This window comes from Lissotriton helveticus, chromosome 9 (genome assembly GCF_964261635.1).
Source record: "Lissotriton helveticus chromosome 9, aLisHel1.1, whole genome shotgun sequence".
NCBI classification, from domain to species: Eukaryota; Metazoa; Chordata; class Amphibia; order Caudata; family Salamandridae; genus Lissotriton; species Lissotriton helveticus.
The window spans coordinates 272,029,965-272,046,373 of record NC_136070.1 but is presented as its reverse complement, the minus strand read 5'-3'; the positions used below and the strand labels follow the sequence as shown (position 1 = coordinate 272,046,373).

At 50.4% G+C, this 16,409-nt stretch overlaps 1 protein-coding gene across 2 annotated transcripts in view; it reads right to left on the bottom strand.

Moving 5' to 3' along the window:
* The window catches only part of AHSA1 (activator of HSP90 ATPase activity 1), a 132,636-nt gene that overhangs the window by 51,702 nt on the left and 64,525 nt on the right, over positions 1–16,409 (bottom strand). For both annotated transcript variants that reach the window (XM_078659970.1, XM_078659971.1), the window contains exon 7: positions 9,759–9,860. In XM_078659970.1, coding sequence (XP_078516096.1) covers positions 9,759–9,860 — 102 coding nt within the window. The remainder of the gene's footprint in view (positions 1–9,758; positions 9,861–16,409) is intronic.

Genomic DNA, 16,409 nt, shown 5'->3' with positions numbered 1-16,409 from the left:
CCACGTTCAGGCCCTTCCTGCCGCTGCTTCCCTGCGGCCCCGCCCCCCTACACACCCATTGGCTTGCCCTCTCACGCCTCCCAAGCCACCTCATATGCAGGCTGAACAGCGGTAGCAGGAGCGATCTTTGACCCTGCTTGCAGGCAGGTTGCCCCCACGCCGCTGCTCGTCACCTGTTTGCTGCCCCCGTGTTCCTGAGCTTGTTTTCTCGCCTTCCCCTGCGCCAGTTTCCCCCGCCCCCACCGCTCCCGTTCAGGCCCTTCCCGCCGCTGCTTCCCTGCTGCCCGCCCCCCCCCCCCCACACACCCATTGGTCTCCCTGCTCCCGCCTCCCAGCTGCTCCTCCCTCCCAAGCCACCTCATATGCAGGCCGAGAAGCGGACGCGCGCAGCGGGCATGCCGCTGGGGCGCCTAAGGCAAGCCCGTCTGCGCCCGTCCGCACCTGAACCGCGCCTAGAACCCCTGGACCCCGCGAATGCCACTGTTCAAGATTGGACGGATTTGTTAGCATGAGCTGAAAGCCATTTTGTATTTCTGGCAGCCATCTTGTATGCCATGTGCTGCCACGTGCTCGCCATGTGCTCTGTTCTCCCTCAGTGTTGACTGCTCTTGTAATCTGCCTAGAAACAAACTATATTTAGCATCTTCCACCTTCGCACATGCTCAGTTGAGCTTGCAGCTATCCTGGCAACTGTTTCTAGTCTGTAAATGTCAGGATGTGTTCACCAGAATTAGCAACTGTTAGCTCCTCCCACTTTGTTGAGCAAGCAGATCTTGCATGCCCATCTTAGTAATTTTTGCATGCTTACATGTGCCAGGACTACTCCTTGGTCTTATGCAGACTATGTAACCCTAAGCATATATAAGGCCCCTGTTTTCAGTACTCTTCAGACTGACTCATTCATTTGCTAAGGCTTCTGTGTGACGCAGTCTCCCTCATTTGAGGTTAATAAAGTTGTTCTTTTATATTTCAGCTTCTGTGCCAATTTCTTCTTTGTTGGTTTAAAAGGACCAAGTATCAGTGGGACCCCTGAGAAGGTTTCTATTTTCTACACCACACCACCAGAATCCACTACGACGCCAGCACCCTCCGTGCACTCAACACCGGCTGAAACCACACCTGCTTTCAAGCCGCCCTGAAACGGACCCACGGACCCTTCTCCTGCCACACCTGCAGCTTCACATGTGACAGAACCACCAAACCTCCAAAGACTGGACCCAACCACCTCCGCTGCATACTACTCAACACCCGTGGTGCACGCAAACACGCCGTCGAGCTCTGGGATCTGCTCGACACCTCCGCCCCAGACGTGGCCTTCCTGACAGAGACCTGGTGGAACATCTCCTCGGCGCCCGACATCGCCATAGTCATAGCCATAGCCATCCCGGACGGCTACAAGATCACCCAGAGGGACCGCGCCAACGGAATCGGTGGAGGAATAGCCATCGTCTACAAGTCCACCCTCAAGGTTGCCACCCACGCAGACGACACCCTCAACATCGCCGAACACCTACCTACACTTCCGGATCCACACCGACCCCAACACTACCCTCAGAGGAACACTCCTCTATAGACCCCCCGGACCCCGAGCTCCGTTCATCGACTCCATCGCCGACACCGACACACTCGCTTTCACGGACTACATCCTCCTCGGGGACCTGAACTTCCACCTCGAGAACATCAACAATGCCAACTCCGCCAACCTGATTAACAACCTCGGCCTCAGACAACTCGTCACTGCACCCACCCACGCCACCGGCCACACACTTGACCCAATCTTCTCCACAGGCTCCCACGTCGCCTTCGACCACAACACCGAACTCCACTGGACCGACCACCGCTGCATCCATTTCACCTTCAAGAAACCAACCACGCACCACCGCACTCAACAGCTGCCTCGCCGCTGCTGGAGCAAAGTCACCGAAGACCAGCTGACCACCTCCCTCGCCAAGAACCCACCCACCAACCCCACCAACCCAGACGCCGCAAACTCAGACAGTGGATCGACGACTGCGCCAACACCCTCACCCCGCTCAAGAAACCCTCCAACAGCCACGCCACCAAGAGAGCAACCTGGTTAGCCAACGAGCTCCAGGCTTCCAAACGCGCATGCCGGAAACTGGAGAAGACATGGCTCCACGAATGCACAGCAGACAACCACGCAGCCCACAAGGACGCCACCCGCAGACACCACCACCTCATCAGATTAGCCAAAGGATCCTCCTTCAGAGACCGCTTGGATAACAACGCACATGACAGCAAAGAGCTCTTCAGCATCGTAAAGGAACTCTCCAACCCCAGCGCCAATGACATCCGCCCTCACAAGAACTGTGCGACTCACTAGCCATCTTCTTCCAAAGATCGCTGACATCAACGACAGCTTAAACACCCGACTGCGCCAGACACCACCCCCCCTGTGAACATCACCAGCGCCAACCACCTGACCTCCTGGTCCAACGTCAACGAGACACGCAAGGTCATGAACTCCATCCACTCAGGATCTCCGTCTGACCCATGCCCCCAACTACGGAAGGTCACCAACATCTCCTTCGAAACAGCGACATTCCCGGAAAGCTGGAAGCACGCCGAAATCAACGCCCTCCTCAAGAAGCCCAAAGCGGTCCCCAAGGACCTCAAGAACTCCCGGCTCATCTCCCTGCTCCCGTTCCCGGCAAAGGTCATCGAAGAAATCGTCAACATGCAACTGGCCAGCCACCTGAACGTTGGGCTTGCCACTTATATTATTAGAGGATCCCTCATTGCCGACTCCGGCCTCCCGGTTTTTAAAAATTGCGCATCCTTGCATATTGCCGCTCACGGCCTTATGATTTTAAATACTCTGCACTTTGTACAGTTTTACTTGTTTGTCCCGCACTTACCCCATTCCGTCTCCCAAGCACTCCTCTCCGGTCCAACCCGGGTCCGCCCGTCGTGTGGAGAGAGGCTGTGCTGACGGGAACGATTACGGGTAGTCACGGGTTACTGTAGGTCATTTCTGGAGCAGACCGGAAAGGAGGGTGGTGCTCTAGCTGCCTCCTTCATTACTTAATCCTGGACTTTGCAGAGGCGCAGCGGACGCGCTGATTGACAAGTACTAGCTCCGACCTCCGGTTATTTCATTTTCTTGGAGTATATTTGAGCTGTAACGGATGCGCTGAGGACGCGCTGAACGTTGGGCTTGCCACTTATATTATTAGAGGATCCCTCATTGCTGACTCCGGCCTCCCGGTTTTTAAAAATTGTGTATCATTGCATATTGCCGCTCAAGGCCTTATGATTTTAAATACTCTGCACTTTGTACAGTTTTTACTTGTTTGTCCCGCACTTACCCCATTCCGTGTCCCAAGCACTCCTCTCCGGTCCAACCCGGGTTCGCCCGTCGCGTGGAGAGAGGCAGTGCTGACGGGAACGATTACGGGTAGTCACGGGTTACTGTAGGTCATTTCCGGAGCAGACCGGAAAGGAGGGTGGCGCTCTAGCTGCCTCCTTCATTACTTATTCCCATGCCTGACACGACGCGCAGCGGACGTGCGCAGCGGGCGCACCGACGGGGCGCCAAAGGCAAGCCCGTCTGCGCCCGTCCGCGCCAGTACGCTGCCAGGTGCCACAACCCCTGCATGTGGTATCTCAGAGGCCCCTAGGGAGATATGACAAAAATACAGTTACTCTAGGGACACCCTTCTTGAGATCAGGCAGACCCCATGTGGGTCTGTACAAAATAGAGGATATATACCGGAAGGCCCGTTTTCATGTTTGACTTGTAAGTACCAGGCTTCTGCACCACTGATTACCTACAACATACACAGCCATTCTTTGGTTGAGGCCCACCCCCATCGGAACCCTGTCTCCCTCTCTAATCCCCAGGATACCCTATCTAGACAAGAAAAGTGGCATTGTCTTTTGGCTAATGTTAGATCCCTACCCAAACATGCTACCGCTATTTGGAATCTTTTGAACGATCAAAACCCGGCTATTGGATTTTTCACTGAAACCTGGATTAAACCCACTGCTATTCCAGCTATTGCCCTTGCGTTACCACCAGGGTTTTGCATACAAAGACTAGATAGATCAGAAAGAGTGGGAGGAGGGATTGCTATTGTCCATAGAGATTCACTGGCAATTACCATTCTTGACCAAACAAGTACGGAACTATTTGAATGTCTCATTTTTAAATGTGATCTACATCCCCAGCAAAGTTGGAAAGGGGCCCTGGTCTATAGGCCGCCTGGCCCTATGCAAGACTTTTATGGACGTCTACTTGAATTTATTTCCCCACACGAAACTTCCTACTCTTAGGAGGTTTCAATATCCATATTGAGGATTCCAATAATCTTGATGCGGTAACTTGCTTGGAGGAAATGGCCTCCGCAGGTCTCGTTAAAATTAATAACGTCCCTACACACATAGCGGGACATACACTTGACCTCATCCTTTCCAATTCACAATATATTACCTAGGAGGACACTACCCCATTGACTTGGTCAGACCATTCATTATTGAGTTTCAAATTACTTAGCCCTTCCACCCCATCTAGTTCTGCACCAGCTATGAACAGATGGTACCGACCATGGCATAAAATGAACACCGACCTTTTTGCATCCCCCTTTATGACATGGGATGTAGATACACACCACTTCATCGTAGACCAACAAGTACTACATTTTAATGCGACCATTTTGAAGATCCTGGACGAAAATGCCCCTTTGAAACCAGTTACACATACCCATACATTGACATCCTCTGACTGGTATTCCCCAGCCCTTAGGGCAGAAAAGAAGGGATGTAAAAAACTGGAACGCATCTGGAGATCACAACATAAGGATTCAGATAGAGTGATATACAAAAGCGCTCTAGCAACATACCATACTAACCTCAAAAAAGCGCAAAAGGCTCATATTTCCCAGCAATTGGAGGAAGCTGGCTCTAATTCCAGGACTTTATTCAAAATAGTTAAATCTTATGCGAACCCTAAAGCCTGTGAAATGACTGAATCTCCCTCGCAAGCCTTGTGTGACAATGTTGCGTCATACCTTATCCAGAAAATTGATCTTATTTACCAAAAAATTACTTCAGCCAACCCTATTTCCATCCCTGAGATATTCAACGTAGCCCCGTCGCAGGACACCTCCCACTTATTGTGATCCTTCCCACCTCTCTGCCCTAAGGAAGTCGAAACCCTATTAGATAAAACCAAATCAGGCTCCCCGTTGGATATTATACCTGCCAAAATTGCTGCTAAATTTGCTGAACAGCTTGCCCCTCCTATTTGTGCCATTCTTAACAACTCCCTTATTAATGGTTATCTCCCAGTCTCATGGAAAGATGCGCAAATCATTCCCTTACGCAAGAATCTCAAAGCCCCTATCACAGACCTTAGCAATTATCGTCCCATCTCGTTGCTCCCCCTACATACCAAACTAATTGAGAAGCATATTAATAGACACCTTTCAGAGTATTTAGAATCTACACAACAGCTTGATGCTTCCCAATCAGGGTTCAGAGTTAAACATAGTACCGAATCTGCCCTTATCAAAGTCATGGACAATATTCAGATGGCTCTGGATAAAGATCAAGCAGCACTTCTTGTGCTGCTTGATCTTTCAGCAGCTTTTGATACGGTCTCCCATCAGATCTTATTGGAGAGACTGGAGAGGATAGGTGTTAGAGGATTGGCTTTACATTGGCTCACTAGCTTCCTGACAGACAGGATACAGACAGTTACTATGGGCACTTTTAAATCGACCACGACTAAAGTCACCAAAGGGGTTCCACAGGGCTCCTGCCTGAGCCCGACCCTTTTTAATATTTATGTTTCTCCTTTAGCCAGGCTGATGAGAGATTTAGGCTTTACCCCCATCTCGTACGCAGACGATACTCAGCTCCTCCTGACCTTTGACAAAAACAACCCCAACATCCAACTTAGATTTTCGGATGGCATGAAAGCCATTGCTGTTTGGATGCAGACCAACTTTCTGCAACTTAATGCAGGGAAGTCAGAGATAATGCTGTGCGGAGGAGCTGAAATATGCTGGACACCTACCTGGTGGCCTGATAAATTAGGTACCGCCCCCACCCCCAAGGAGGCGGTTAAAAAATCTGGGGGTCAGAATTGATCGTAAACTGACTTGAGACACATGCCAACACCACGGCGGGGTCTTGCTATTACATTCTGGGTCTCCTGCGTAGGATTTTTCCCCTTCTGCCCACCTCTACTAAGAAAACCCTGATGCAGGCTTTGGAACTTAGCAGGATAGATTACTGTAATGCCCTTTTGTTCTCAGCAAACACTTCGGCTATTAAGAGATTACAGGTTGTACAAAACACCGCTGCTCGCCTTACAGCTGATGCACCGGCTAGAACACCATCAGCACCTCTCTTAAATCAGCTACATTGGCTCCCTATTATAAAAAGAATACAGTTTAAAATAGGATGCATCATCCACAAGGCCCTCAGAGGGATAGGACCTATGTATTTGACCTGCAAATTGACCCCTTATTCTCCTATGCGCTCTCTTAGATCTAGCTTAGAGCTACGGATTACTGTTCCTAGGATCAAAAAAGCACGTAGTGGAGCCAAAGCATTTTCCTACCAGGCCCCTATGTTTTGGAACCACCTGCCTCTACATTTACATGCCTGTTCCAATCTGATCCTATTTAGAAAAATGTTAAAAACATATCTTTTTTAATTATTCACTGGTACTGCTATGATGTTTAGTCCCAAGCGCCGAGATACCCTCATGGGTGATTCAGCGCTATATAAACTAATAAACATAAACATCTGGAAGACAACAACATCTTGGACCCGTCCCAGTCCGGATTCAGACGAAACCACAGCACCGAGACTGCCCTCATCGCCGCCACAGACGACATCAGGCGCCAACTAGACAACAGTGAAACATCAGCCCTCATCCTCCTGGACCTGTCAGCTGCCTTCGACACGGTCTGCCATCGCACTCTAAAGACACGCCTCCTAGAAGCCTGAATCCAAGAGAAGGCTCTTGACTGGACCACGTCCTTCCTCTCCGGAAGAACCCAGAGCGTCCGCCTCCCACTCTTCCGATCCGAGGGCCACCAACATCATCTGGGCGTCCCCCAGCCCGACGCTGTTCAACGTCTACATGGCCCCCCCTCGCACAAGTGGCTCGCCATCACGACCTCAACATCATCTCCTGCGCCACGACACCCAGCTCATCCTATCCCTCACCAAGGACCCACACACCGCCAAAACCAACCTCCATGAGGGAATGAAGGCAGTCGCCGACTGGATGAGGAGCAGCCGTCTGAAGCTGAACTCGAACAAGACGGAGGTCCTCATCCTCAGACCCACCCCCTCAGCCTGGGACAACTCCTGGTGGCCGACCACACTGGGAACAGCACCGACCCCCATCGACCATGCACGGAACCTAGGATTCATCCTCGACTCCTCCCTCTCCATGTTGAAGCAAGTCAACGCCGTCGCCTCCTCCTGCTGCTACAACACCCTCCACATGCTCCACAGAATCTGCAAGAGGATCCCCACCGAAACAAGAAGAACGGTGACGCAGGCCCTCATCAGCAGCAGACTGGACTACGGCAACACACTCTACACAGAAATCCCAGCCAAACACCTACGACTACTACAACGCATCCAAAACGCCTCTGCCCGACTGATCGTCAACGTACCCCGCTGCAGACACATCACCTCCCACCTGAGAGACCTACACTGGCTCCCCGTCGACAAGAGGATCACCTTCAAGCTCTTCACCCACGCACACAAAGCACTCCACAACACCGGACCAGCCTACCTGAACAGCAGACTCATCTTTCACACCCCCACCCGCCAGCTCCGCTCCGCCAGCCTCGCCCTCGCAACTGTCCCCGCATCCAACAAACGACCTCCGGCGGCAGATCCTTCTCCTACCTCGCCATCAAGACCTGGAACACCCTCCCTACCCACATACGGCAGACCCAAGACCTTCTCGACTTCAGAAGGCTCCTCAAGACCTGGCTCTTCGAGCAGTAGCAGCATCCCCCGCCCCTCCCCTCAGCGCCTCGGGACCCTTACGGGTAAGTAGCGCGCTTTAAAAGTACGCTGATTGATAGGAAGTGGGGGGTGGGGCCAAATGGTGGTTTTGGAGGGTCCGCTGGTGCCAAGGGCGAACCTGCTGACCATATCCCAGATGGAGGGCCTCTCCACTCCTTAGGGCCCTTAGGCACCCCCAAGGGAATCAGTAAAGATCCAAAGAGTTGGAGCATGGCCTCGAAGAACTCTTCGATCTGCCTCGGTGGTGCAGACAGCCTCAGAATCTTAAGTTATGCTGGGACAAGTGGCGGGGTGGGCTGCAATAAGACTTCAGGAGTGAAAGGAATGGTACGCAAATGCACACCCTCAGGAGTATGTGAGTTGTGAGAAGGGGCAGAGACCTGCTTGGATTTTATTTTTTAAATTCTCCGACTTACCCGAACACGTTCTGCAAGATAGCGACCAATCTAGAGTACGACTCTTGCGAATTCTGGACTGGGAATTAGGAACAACCCTTCTACTAAGACCAGTCTCACTGCAGTCTTCAGGTGCTTGGCGACACAGCTACTGATTTGGCCTTCGGGTCCATCGATATACAATCACTGCAGGCCTTAAAGTCGTGGCCTGATCCTAAGGATCACAAGCCAACCTGATAAGGATTTGTCACAGACATTGGTTTACGACAGTTCAAAGAGTTTGAAGCCTGTCGTTACGGAAGGTGACATTTCCCTTGCACACTGAAACAATGTAGGGAAATTGTCTCTTAAGAGACAAGAGGTAACTACAGATTCACATCTGGTGGTGCATAAAGAAATCAATTGACATCAGCCTGCAGGAGTGGTGCTTATACAGGCTCCACAAGTAATTTCCAGAACAGCTTTAGTGCGGAGCCGCACAGCGCCACCTATCAGGCACGCAGAGGTACTGCTCAAAAAGTTTCTGGATCCAGTCTGACGACTTGGGAATATTTAAAAAGGTGTGCAATCTGAGGTTAGAAGTCTATATTAGAAAACCCTTGATACACAACCTTCTAGGGCACAGATACTGAGGTCTGCAGGAAAAGGGCTGTGCAAAATTGGTTTTGCGTGCTGCGGGCTTGGGATGGTAGCCAATTCACTGCATTTCTTAGTAGCCAGGAAAACTCCAAGTGATGAGAATACTGGTTAATTCAGTGTCTGGTAGCCCCACAGAACTGGACATGAAAACACATCAAGAATACCCAACAGAGTTTCTATTTTCCAATGCCATATGGAGTATTTTAAAGTTGCAGAATAATTCTGCAGTGCTGACTTTTTATCCTGGTTAACATTGCATTCTAATACTGATAACTTTTTGTTAAATCCTATGCATAATGTACAAATCCATTTCCTGTGCTTTCAAAGTGTACGGTGAAGTGGTGCATTCCAAGAAGCAGGCCCCAATTGTACCTTGATGAAATTGGAAACGGCCGACTTGACCAGGCTGCCCTCCGTGGCATCTCTAGCAGGGTTAGAAAATATTTCTCTGCAGTGGTTTTAAAATATCACTTGTGCTCAAATTCAGAAAAGGGAATAACCAACTGGTGAAATCAATTTGAAAACCTAATCCCATTAACAATGTCTGACCTGCAGTGTCCACACGCTGGACAACACTACTTGCCCAGCAATGTATAATTGAAAGAGCTGTGCAGGAGATCTAATATTTCAAGCAGAAATTGCGAGTCATGAAAACGAGGCAGGTAGGCAGGTGAAAGGCTCAAAAGCAAATGCAAAACTCACCAATTCTAAAAACTCTCCAGTGACACTTCCATTGAGCATCTGAAACTTCCCACCTTTATCTGGCTCCAAAACGGCTGCGGAATGGGTAAATGCCTGTACCAACTGCAGAGAAACAAAAATGTTTACTATTAATAACATCAAGTAACTTTAATATTGTACTCAACTCTCTACACTTCAGTCGTAATAGCATCTTCATAAGTACACAAATAACCTACATAAAAATGATTGAATCAAAATACTCTAAAAGCTAGAATAGGGTTCTGTCTCTTGTATCACCTGCTTAATAAATCTGTTATTATTCTGTTGCCAATGCTATGAAATGTGCATTTAACACCAGTCAAGGAGGAACTGTAACATTATGGTTACTTAACAGTAGGAGTAGTTTTGCCGCTTGGAAGGTTTTCTGGATTAACATGCTGTGCATTATGCCGCCATCTAGTGGTCGAGTCCAGAATTTGTTTTGGGGTTTTTCTCAGTAGTGGGAGTCATTGACCAATCTTTGGTATGTGCATCCTGTGTGTGACAATAGACGGTGCCCCGGATCTTCCTGTGCGTAGTCACCATCTTGGCATTCTTTTTCCCCTTGTTTTTGGTATACATCTTCCTTGTTGCATTATCTCCGAGTTCTGGGGAGGCAGGTGGATCGCATGCGAGTCCAGAAAACTCTTCAAGCTGCAAAACTACTCTTATTGGTAAGTAACCATTTTGTTTTGCAGCATGAACCCTTATCTGGATTCACTTGCTGTGCATTAGATTTTATAGCGGTATCCCTTCCCCTTGGGTTGATAGGAATGAAATGAGGAAGTGTTAGCAAACAGGTGTTGCAGTACGTTCTGTCTCACCTGTGCTTCCTTGTTCATTTGAATGTCCATACAATAATGTTTTGCAAAGGTGTGTGGCATATCGCTGTATCGCAGACTGCATCCATGAGTACATTTGCTAAGAACACCAATGTTGCTCTCTTCTTTCTAGTTGACTCTGGGGCATGTGGCAGTGTCATACCCGCCGTGGAATAGCAAGTCTGTATTGCTTCTACTATTCATTTTGAGATTGTTCCTTTAGTTATTGGGGAATCCTTGGTTGCCTTGCTGAAGGAGACAAACTGGCTGTCTTTACAAAATGGTTTTGTTTCTTGCAGACAGTACATTAAAGCCCTTCTTACAAAGTGTGTAGGGCTCTTTCCATCAGTCTCTTAGGCTCCTTGAAGCAAATTGGTCGCTGTATGCTTTGGTTGACATGAAAGCGGGTCACCACTTTGGGCAGAAACTGTGGGCTGGTTCTAAGAACCACTTTGTCCTTGTGGATTTGTAGGTATAGCTCATGTATTCTACTATTCTTAGCGCTTGAAGCTCGTTCACTCAGCGTAGGGATGTGATTGCAATCAGAAATGCTGTCTTGTGAGTGATTTGAGATCCATTGTGTGCATAGGTTCAAACGGTTCAGCCATCAACTGCCCTAGAACAGTGCTTAAGTTCCACGATGGTGCTGGAATGGATCTTGGTGGTGGAACTCGTTTAGAACCCTCCAAGCACCTCTTCACCACTGGGGATGTGAAGAAGCTGTTAAATGAAATGCCCTGGGTGTACGCTACTATTGCATCCAGTTATACCTTTAACGATGCCTTGGTTAGCCTGGTATCTAACAGGTGAGTGAGGAATGTCAATATAGTTTCCTGTTTTGTCCTTGTCTTGATCTTTCTGTTACCTGTGCACCTGTGAATGTATCTGCTCCATAGCATTTCTTTGTTCTTGCTTTCCATACCTCGCTAAGGATTTTTTGTCCTGAGCAGCATTTGTAGATACCAGAATTCTAGGTATTCAGGAGCCAGAGCGCTAGGCTCGGTGTTGCAGACTCCGGATGGTACACTCTCCCTTCTTGTTCAGCTTGGACGGTGATCATTTGTCCCCTGTTCATCTCTACCAGGTGCGAGTACCAGGTCTGTCTGGCCCATTGTGGGGCTGTGAGGATGAGTCATGTCGCCGGGGGTCTGGGTTTCTCCAGCACCTTCGGTGTCAGGGGTATTGGAGAAAAAAAAGACATGCAAATCTTCCGGACCAGTTTACGGACTGGGCATTCCAGTCTGACCGATAGTGTGGAAACCTGGAGGCGAAGAGTTGGCATATTGCCCTTTTCTGCGGTTGCAAGCAGGTCTATTTTTGGTCTCCACCAGACCTTGAAAATGTTCTAGAGTCTCTCACTTTAGTTTCGATTCGTGGAAGCTGCTTTCCTGTCTGCTTAGTCTGTCTGCCTTAGTGTTTTGTTTTCCTGGTAGTGGACGGTTTGCAGTATGATCTTCGGTGGTATTGCCCATTTCCATATTTCTTGTGCTACTTTGCTCAGTGTGAAGGATTTTGTGCCTCGATGTTTGTTGAGATAAAACATGGTTCTTGTGTTGTCCATTTGGACTAGGAAAATGGCCTTCATTTCCTGTTAATTGATGTGTGTCAGCGCATCTGTGGTGTTCACGTTCCCCGTACTTTCAGGTTGCCTGTGCGTGCTCCCCAACCCTTGTGGGATGCATCCATTTTAATGGTCACTGTAGACGTTTATGTCTTGAATGGTCTCCCTATGGTCAAATTTTTTGGTCAAATTTTTTTATTTCTACCATCTCCTTTTTAGGTCTCGTGACCTCTCAATGCGCATGCGCATTGAGAGAAGCGAGACTATAGGGCTTTAAACAAAGCTTACCTAACTGTGGCGATTTGGTGCTGTGCCCGTGGCTTTTAGGTCAATGCGCAAGCGCATTGACCTAAAATGCGCGTGCACAGCACCAAATCGCCAGCCATCTGTTCCCCAGCTTGGATCTCCTGGCTGCTCCTCCCCTAATTATCCGCACATCAAAGGCTGCTCCCGCCCCCTGCTTCACACGAATGCTACCGAGAGCATTTCCCGGCCGGCCGCTTTTAATTTCATTTCGCAAGCAGTTCCCCCTCCTCCCTCTTCTCCCCTGACTTTCTCCTGCCTGCCACACCAATCCAAACTGAGGCGCTGCTGCTCCAGTCCCTGTATTACTCCCACTCATCTATGTATGTATGTATAGGCATTTATATAGCGCACTACTTACCCGTAGGGTCCCAAGGCGCTTCGACCGCTGCGAAACCCTTCCTGGCTTCCCTGAGAGATGGTCCCTTAATGGGTATCTCCAGGGTGAGACCAGGCATCCCCGGCGGTCTGGTGGGGCCGTTAGTGAAGATGAGGCAAGCTAATGCCCAGAGTTGCCGAGTGTGAACGCTGATCAGAGTGGGCACCGAGGCGAGAGAATTATCGAGTCCGCTGACCCTGGTCCAGAAACCTGCCGCGCCGGGAATCGAACCCTGGTCCCGGGCCGTCCTCTGCTCTCGGGTCTGCCGCCTCTAACCAGTGAGCCACACTACTTCACTAATCTAATCTATGATTAGGAATAAAAGACTGTCGGTTAAAAACAGTTTCAAGATAAAAATGGTTTCCCATTACTTTTGCAGAATGTTCTGCATTTCCTTAACCGCCTCCAACTCTCCGACTTTCACATGCACATACCACTTTGCTGATACTGACCGAGACATGCGCTTTATAAGCAGGAAATAGAATTCTACAGGAAACAATACTACCGAAGACCATTCGAGGGTGTGAGCTCAATGCCACCGAAGAGTACGTACAATTATTATACTTAAAGTTCAGTCAACTACCCTTGATGCACGGACAACCTTTGAAGAAAGTGAAAAGCATGTACCCTCACCCTCACTCACCCTCAACCCCTCACCCTCACTCACCCTCAACCCCTCACTCACCCTCAACCCCTCACCCTCACTCACCCTCAACCCCTCACCCTCAACCCCTCACCCTCAACCCCTCACCCCCTCACCCTCAACCCCTCAACCCCTCACCTCACTCACCCTCAACCCCTCACCCTCAACCCCTCACCCCCTCACCCTCAACCCCTCACTCACCCTCACTCACCCTCACTCACCCTCACCCCCTCACCCTCAACCCCTCACTCACCCTCAACCCCTCACCCTCACTCACCCTCACCCTCACTCACCCTAAACCCCTCACCCTCACCCTCACTCACCCTCAACCCTCACCCTCACTCATCCTCACTCACCCTCACTCACCCTCAACCCCTCACCCACCCTCAACCCTCACCCCCTCACCCTCACTCACCCTCAACCCCTCACCCTCACCCTCAACTCCTCACCCTCAACCCCTCACTCACCCTCACTCTCACTCACCCTCACTCACCCCCTTACCCTCACCCTCACTCACCCTCAACCCCTCACCCTCACTCACCCTCAACCCCTCACCCTCACTCACCCTCACTCACCCTCAACCCCACTCACCCTCACCCACCCTCACTCACCCTCAACCCCTCACCCTCACTCACCCTCAACCCCTCACCCTCACTCACCCTCACCCTCACCCACCCTCAACCCCTCACCCACCCTCAACCCCTCACCCTCAACCCCTCACCCTCAACCCCTCACCCTCAACCCCTCACTCACCCTCACTCTCACTCACCCTCAACCCCTCACCCTCCCTCACTCACCCTCACCCTCACACACCCTCAACCCCTCACCCTCACTCACCCTCACCCTCACTCACCCTCACCCCCTCACTCACCCTCACTCACCCTCAACCCCTCACCCTCACTCACCCTCAACCCCTCACCCTCACTCACCCTCAACCCCTCACTCACCCTCAACCCCTCACCCTCACTCACCCTCAACCCCTCACCCTCACTCACCCTCAACCCCTCACCCTCACTCACCCTCAACCCCTCACCCTCCCTCACCCTCACTCACCCTCACCCTCAACCCCTCACCCTCACTCACCCTCAACCTCACTCACCCTCAACCCCTCACCCTCAACCCCTCACTCACCCTCACTCTCACTCATCCTCACTCACCCTCAACCCCTCACCCACCCTCAACCCCTCACCCTAACTCAGCCTCACCCTCACTCACCCTCAACCCCTCACTCACCCTCTCACCCTCAACCCCTCACCCTCACTCACATTCACCCTCACTCACCCTCAACCCCTCACCCTCACTCACATTCACCCTCACTCACCCTCACCCTAACCCTCACTCACCCTCACCCTCACTCCCTCACCCTCACTCCCTCACCCTCACTCACCCTCACCCTCACTCCCTCACCCTCACTCCCTCACCCTAACTCAGCCTCACCCACCCTCAACCTCACTCACCCTCACTCACCCTCAACCCCTCACTCACCCTCAACCCCTCACCCTCACTCACACTCACCCTCACTCACCCTCACTCACCCTCAACCCCTCACTCACCCTCACCCTCAACCCCTCACCCTCAACCCCTCACCCTCAACCCCTCAACCCCTCACCCTCAACCCCTCACTCACCCTCACTCACCCTCACCCTCACTCACCCTCAACCCCTCACCCTCCCTCACCCTCACCCTCACTCACCCTCACTCACCCTCAACCCCTCACTCACCCTCAACCCCTCACCCTCACTCACCCTCAACCCCTCACTCACCCTCACTCTCACTCACTCACCCTCACTCACCCTCACCCTCACTCACCCTCAACCCCTCACTCACCCTCAACCCCTCACTCACCCTCAACCCCTCACTCACCCTCAACCCCTCACCCCCTCACCCCCTCACCCTTACTCACCCTCAACCCCTCACCCTCAACCCCTCACCCTCACAACACATATTGTGTTACAATAGGTGTCACATTTGCGAAAGATAAAACTATTGGCATTGTAAATAACAAAGCTATTAATTCGCTATTTTCAAAACAAGCACATAAATAAAAAATGTGTCCTTTACAATACCAATAGCTCAAACTTTCCTAATGCGAGACCTATTGCATTGCTGTGCTTCTCTCCCCTGCTGCACTCTCCTGCTCTCTAGAGATGTGGCCTAACGACCAGAGCTGCCATCTAAGTCACGTAAATACAAAACATGTTGCATTCCAAATGCTATAGGTGTCACATTCGCGAAAGTTATAACTATTGGCATTGTAAATGACAAAGCCATCAATTTAGCAATTTTAAAAACCAACAAATAAATAAAATATGTCATTTACAAGACCAATAACTCCAACTTTTCTAATGCGAGACCTATTGCATTTCCAATGCTGGTTTTTTTCCCTTTGCTATGACAACCAAATAGATCCTCCTAACTCTCAGTGGCTTGTGATTATTTGTTGCAGATCCATTCTCAGATGAAACGCATGTAATCTTGCCTGTGTTGTGAGTGGTATGCATGCCCATCAGTTTCATCACCATTCTCACTGTCAGAGACCAACCCCTCAGGTACAGGTGAGATGGCTCAGTTATCGCCTTTACTCTCCTTCAGGCTGGGTAGGCTTGTGCTGTCCTTGAGTTTAGGGTTGCTCCCAGAAAAGATGTTTTCCTGTTCCGGTTGCAGTGGTTTCCTGTTCCGGTTGCAGTGATGACTTCATGTGGTTTATTGTGAATCCCAGGCTGTGTAATGTGGCGATCACTGTTGAAGTATCCTTGAGCCATTTTTCTTTTAATTGTGCCTTTACTACCGAATCGGCCAAGTATGGATAGACATGGATTTCTTGCCTTCTTAGGTGTGCAGCTACCGCTGGGAGGCATGCTTTTGAAGATCCTTGGGGTTGACTTTATACCAAATGGAAGCACTCTGAATTGGTAATGCACTTCGT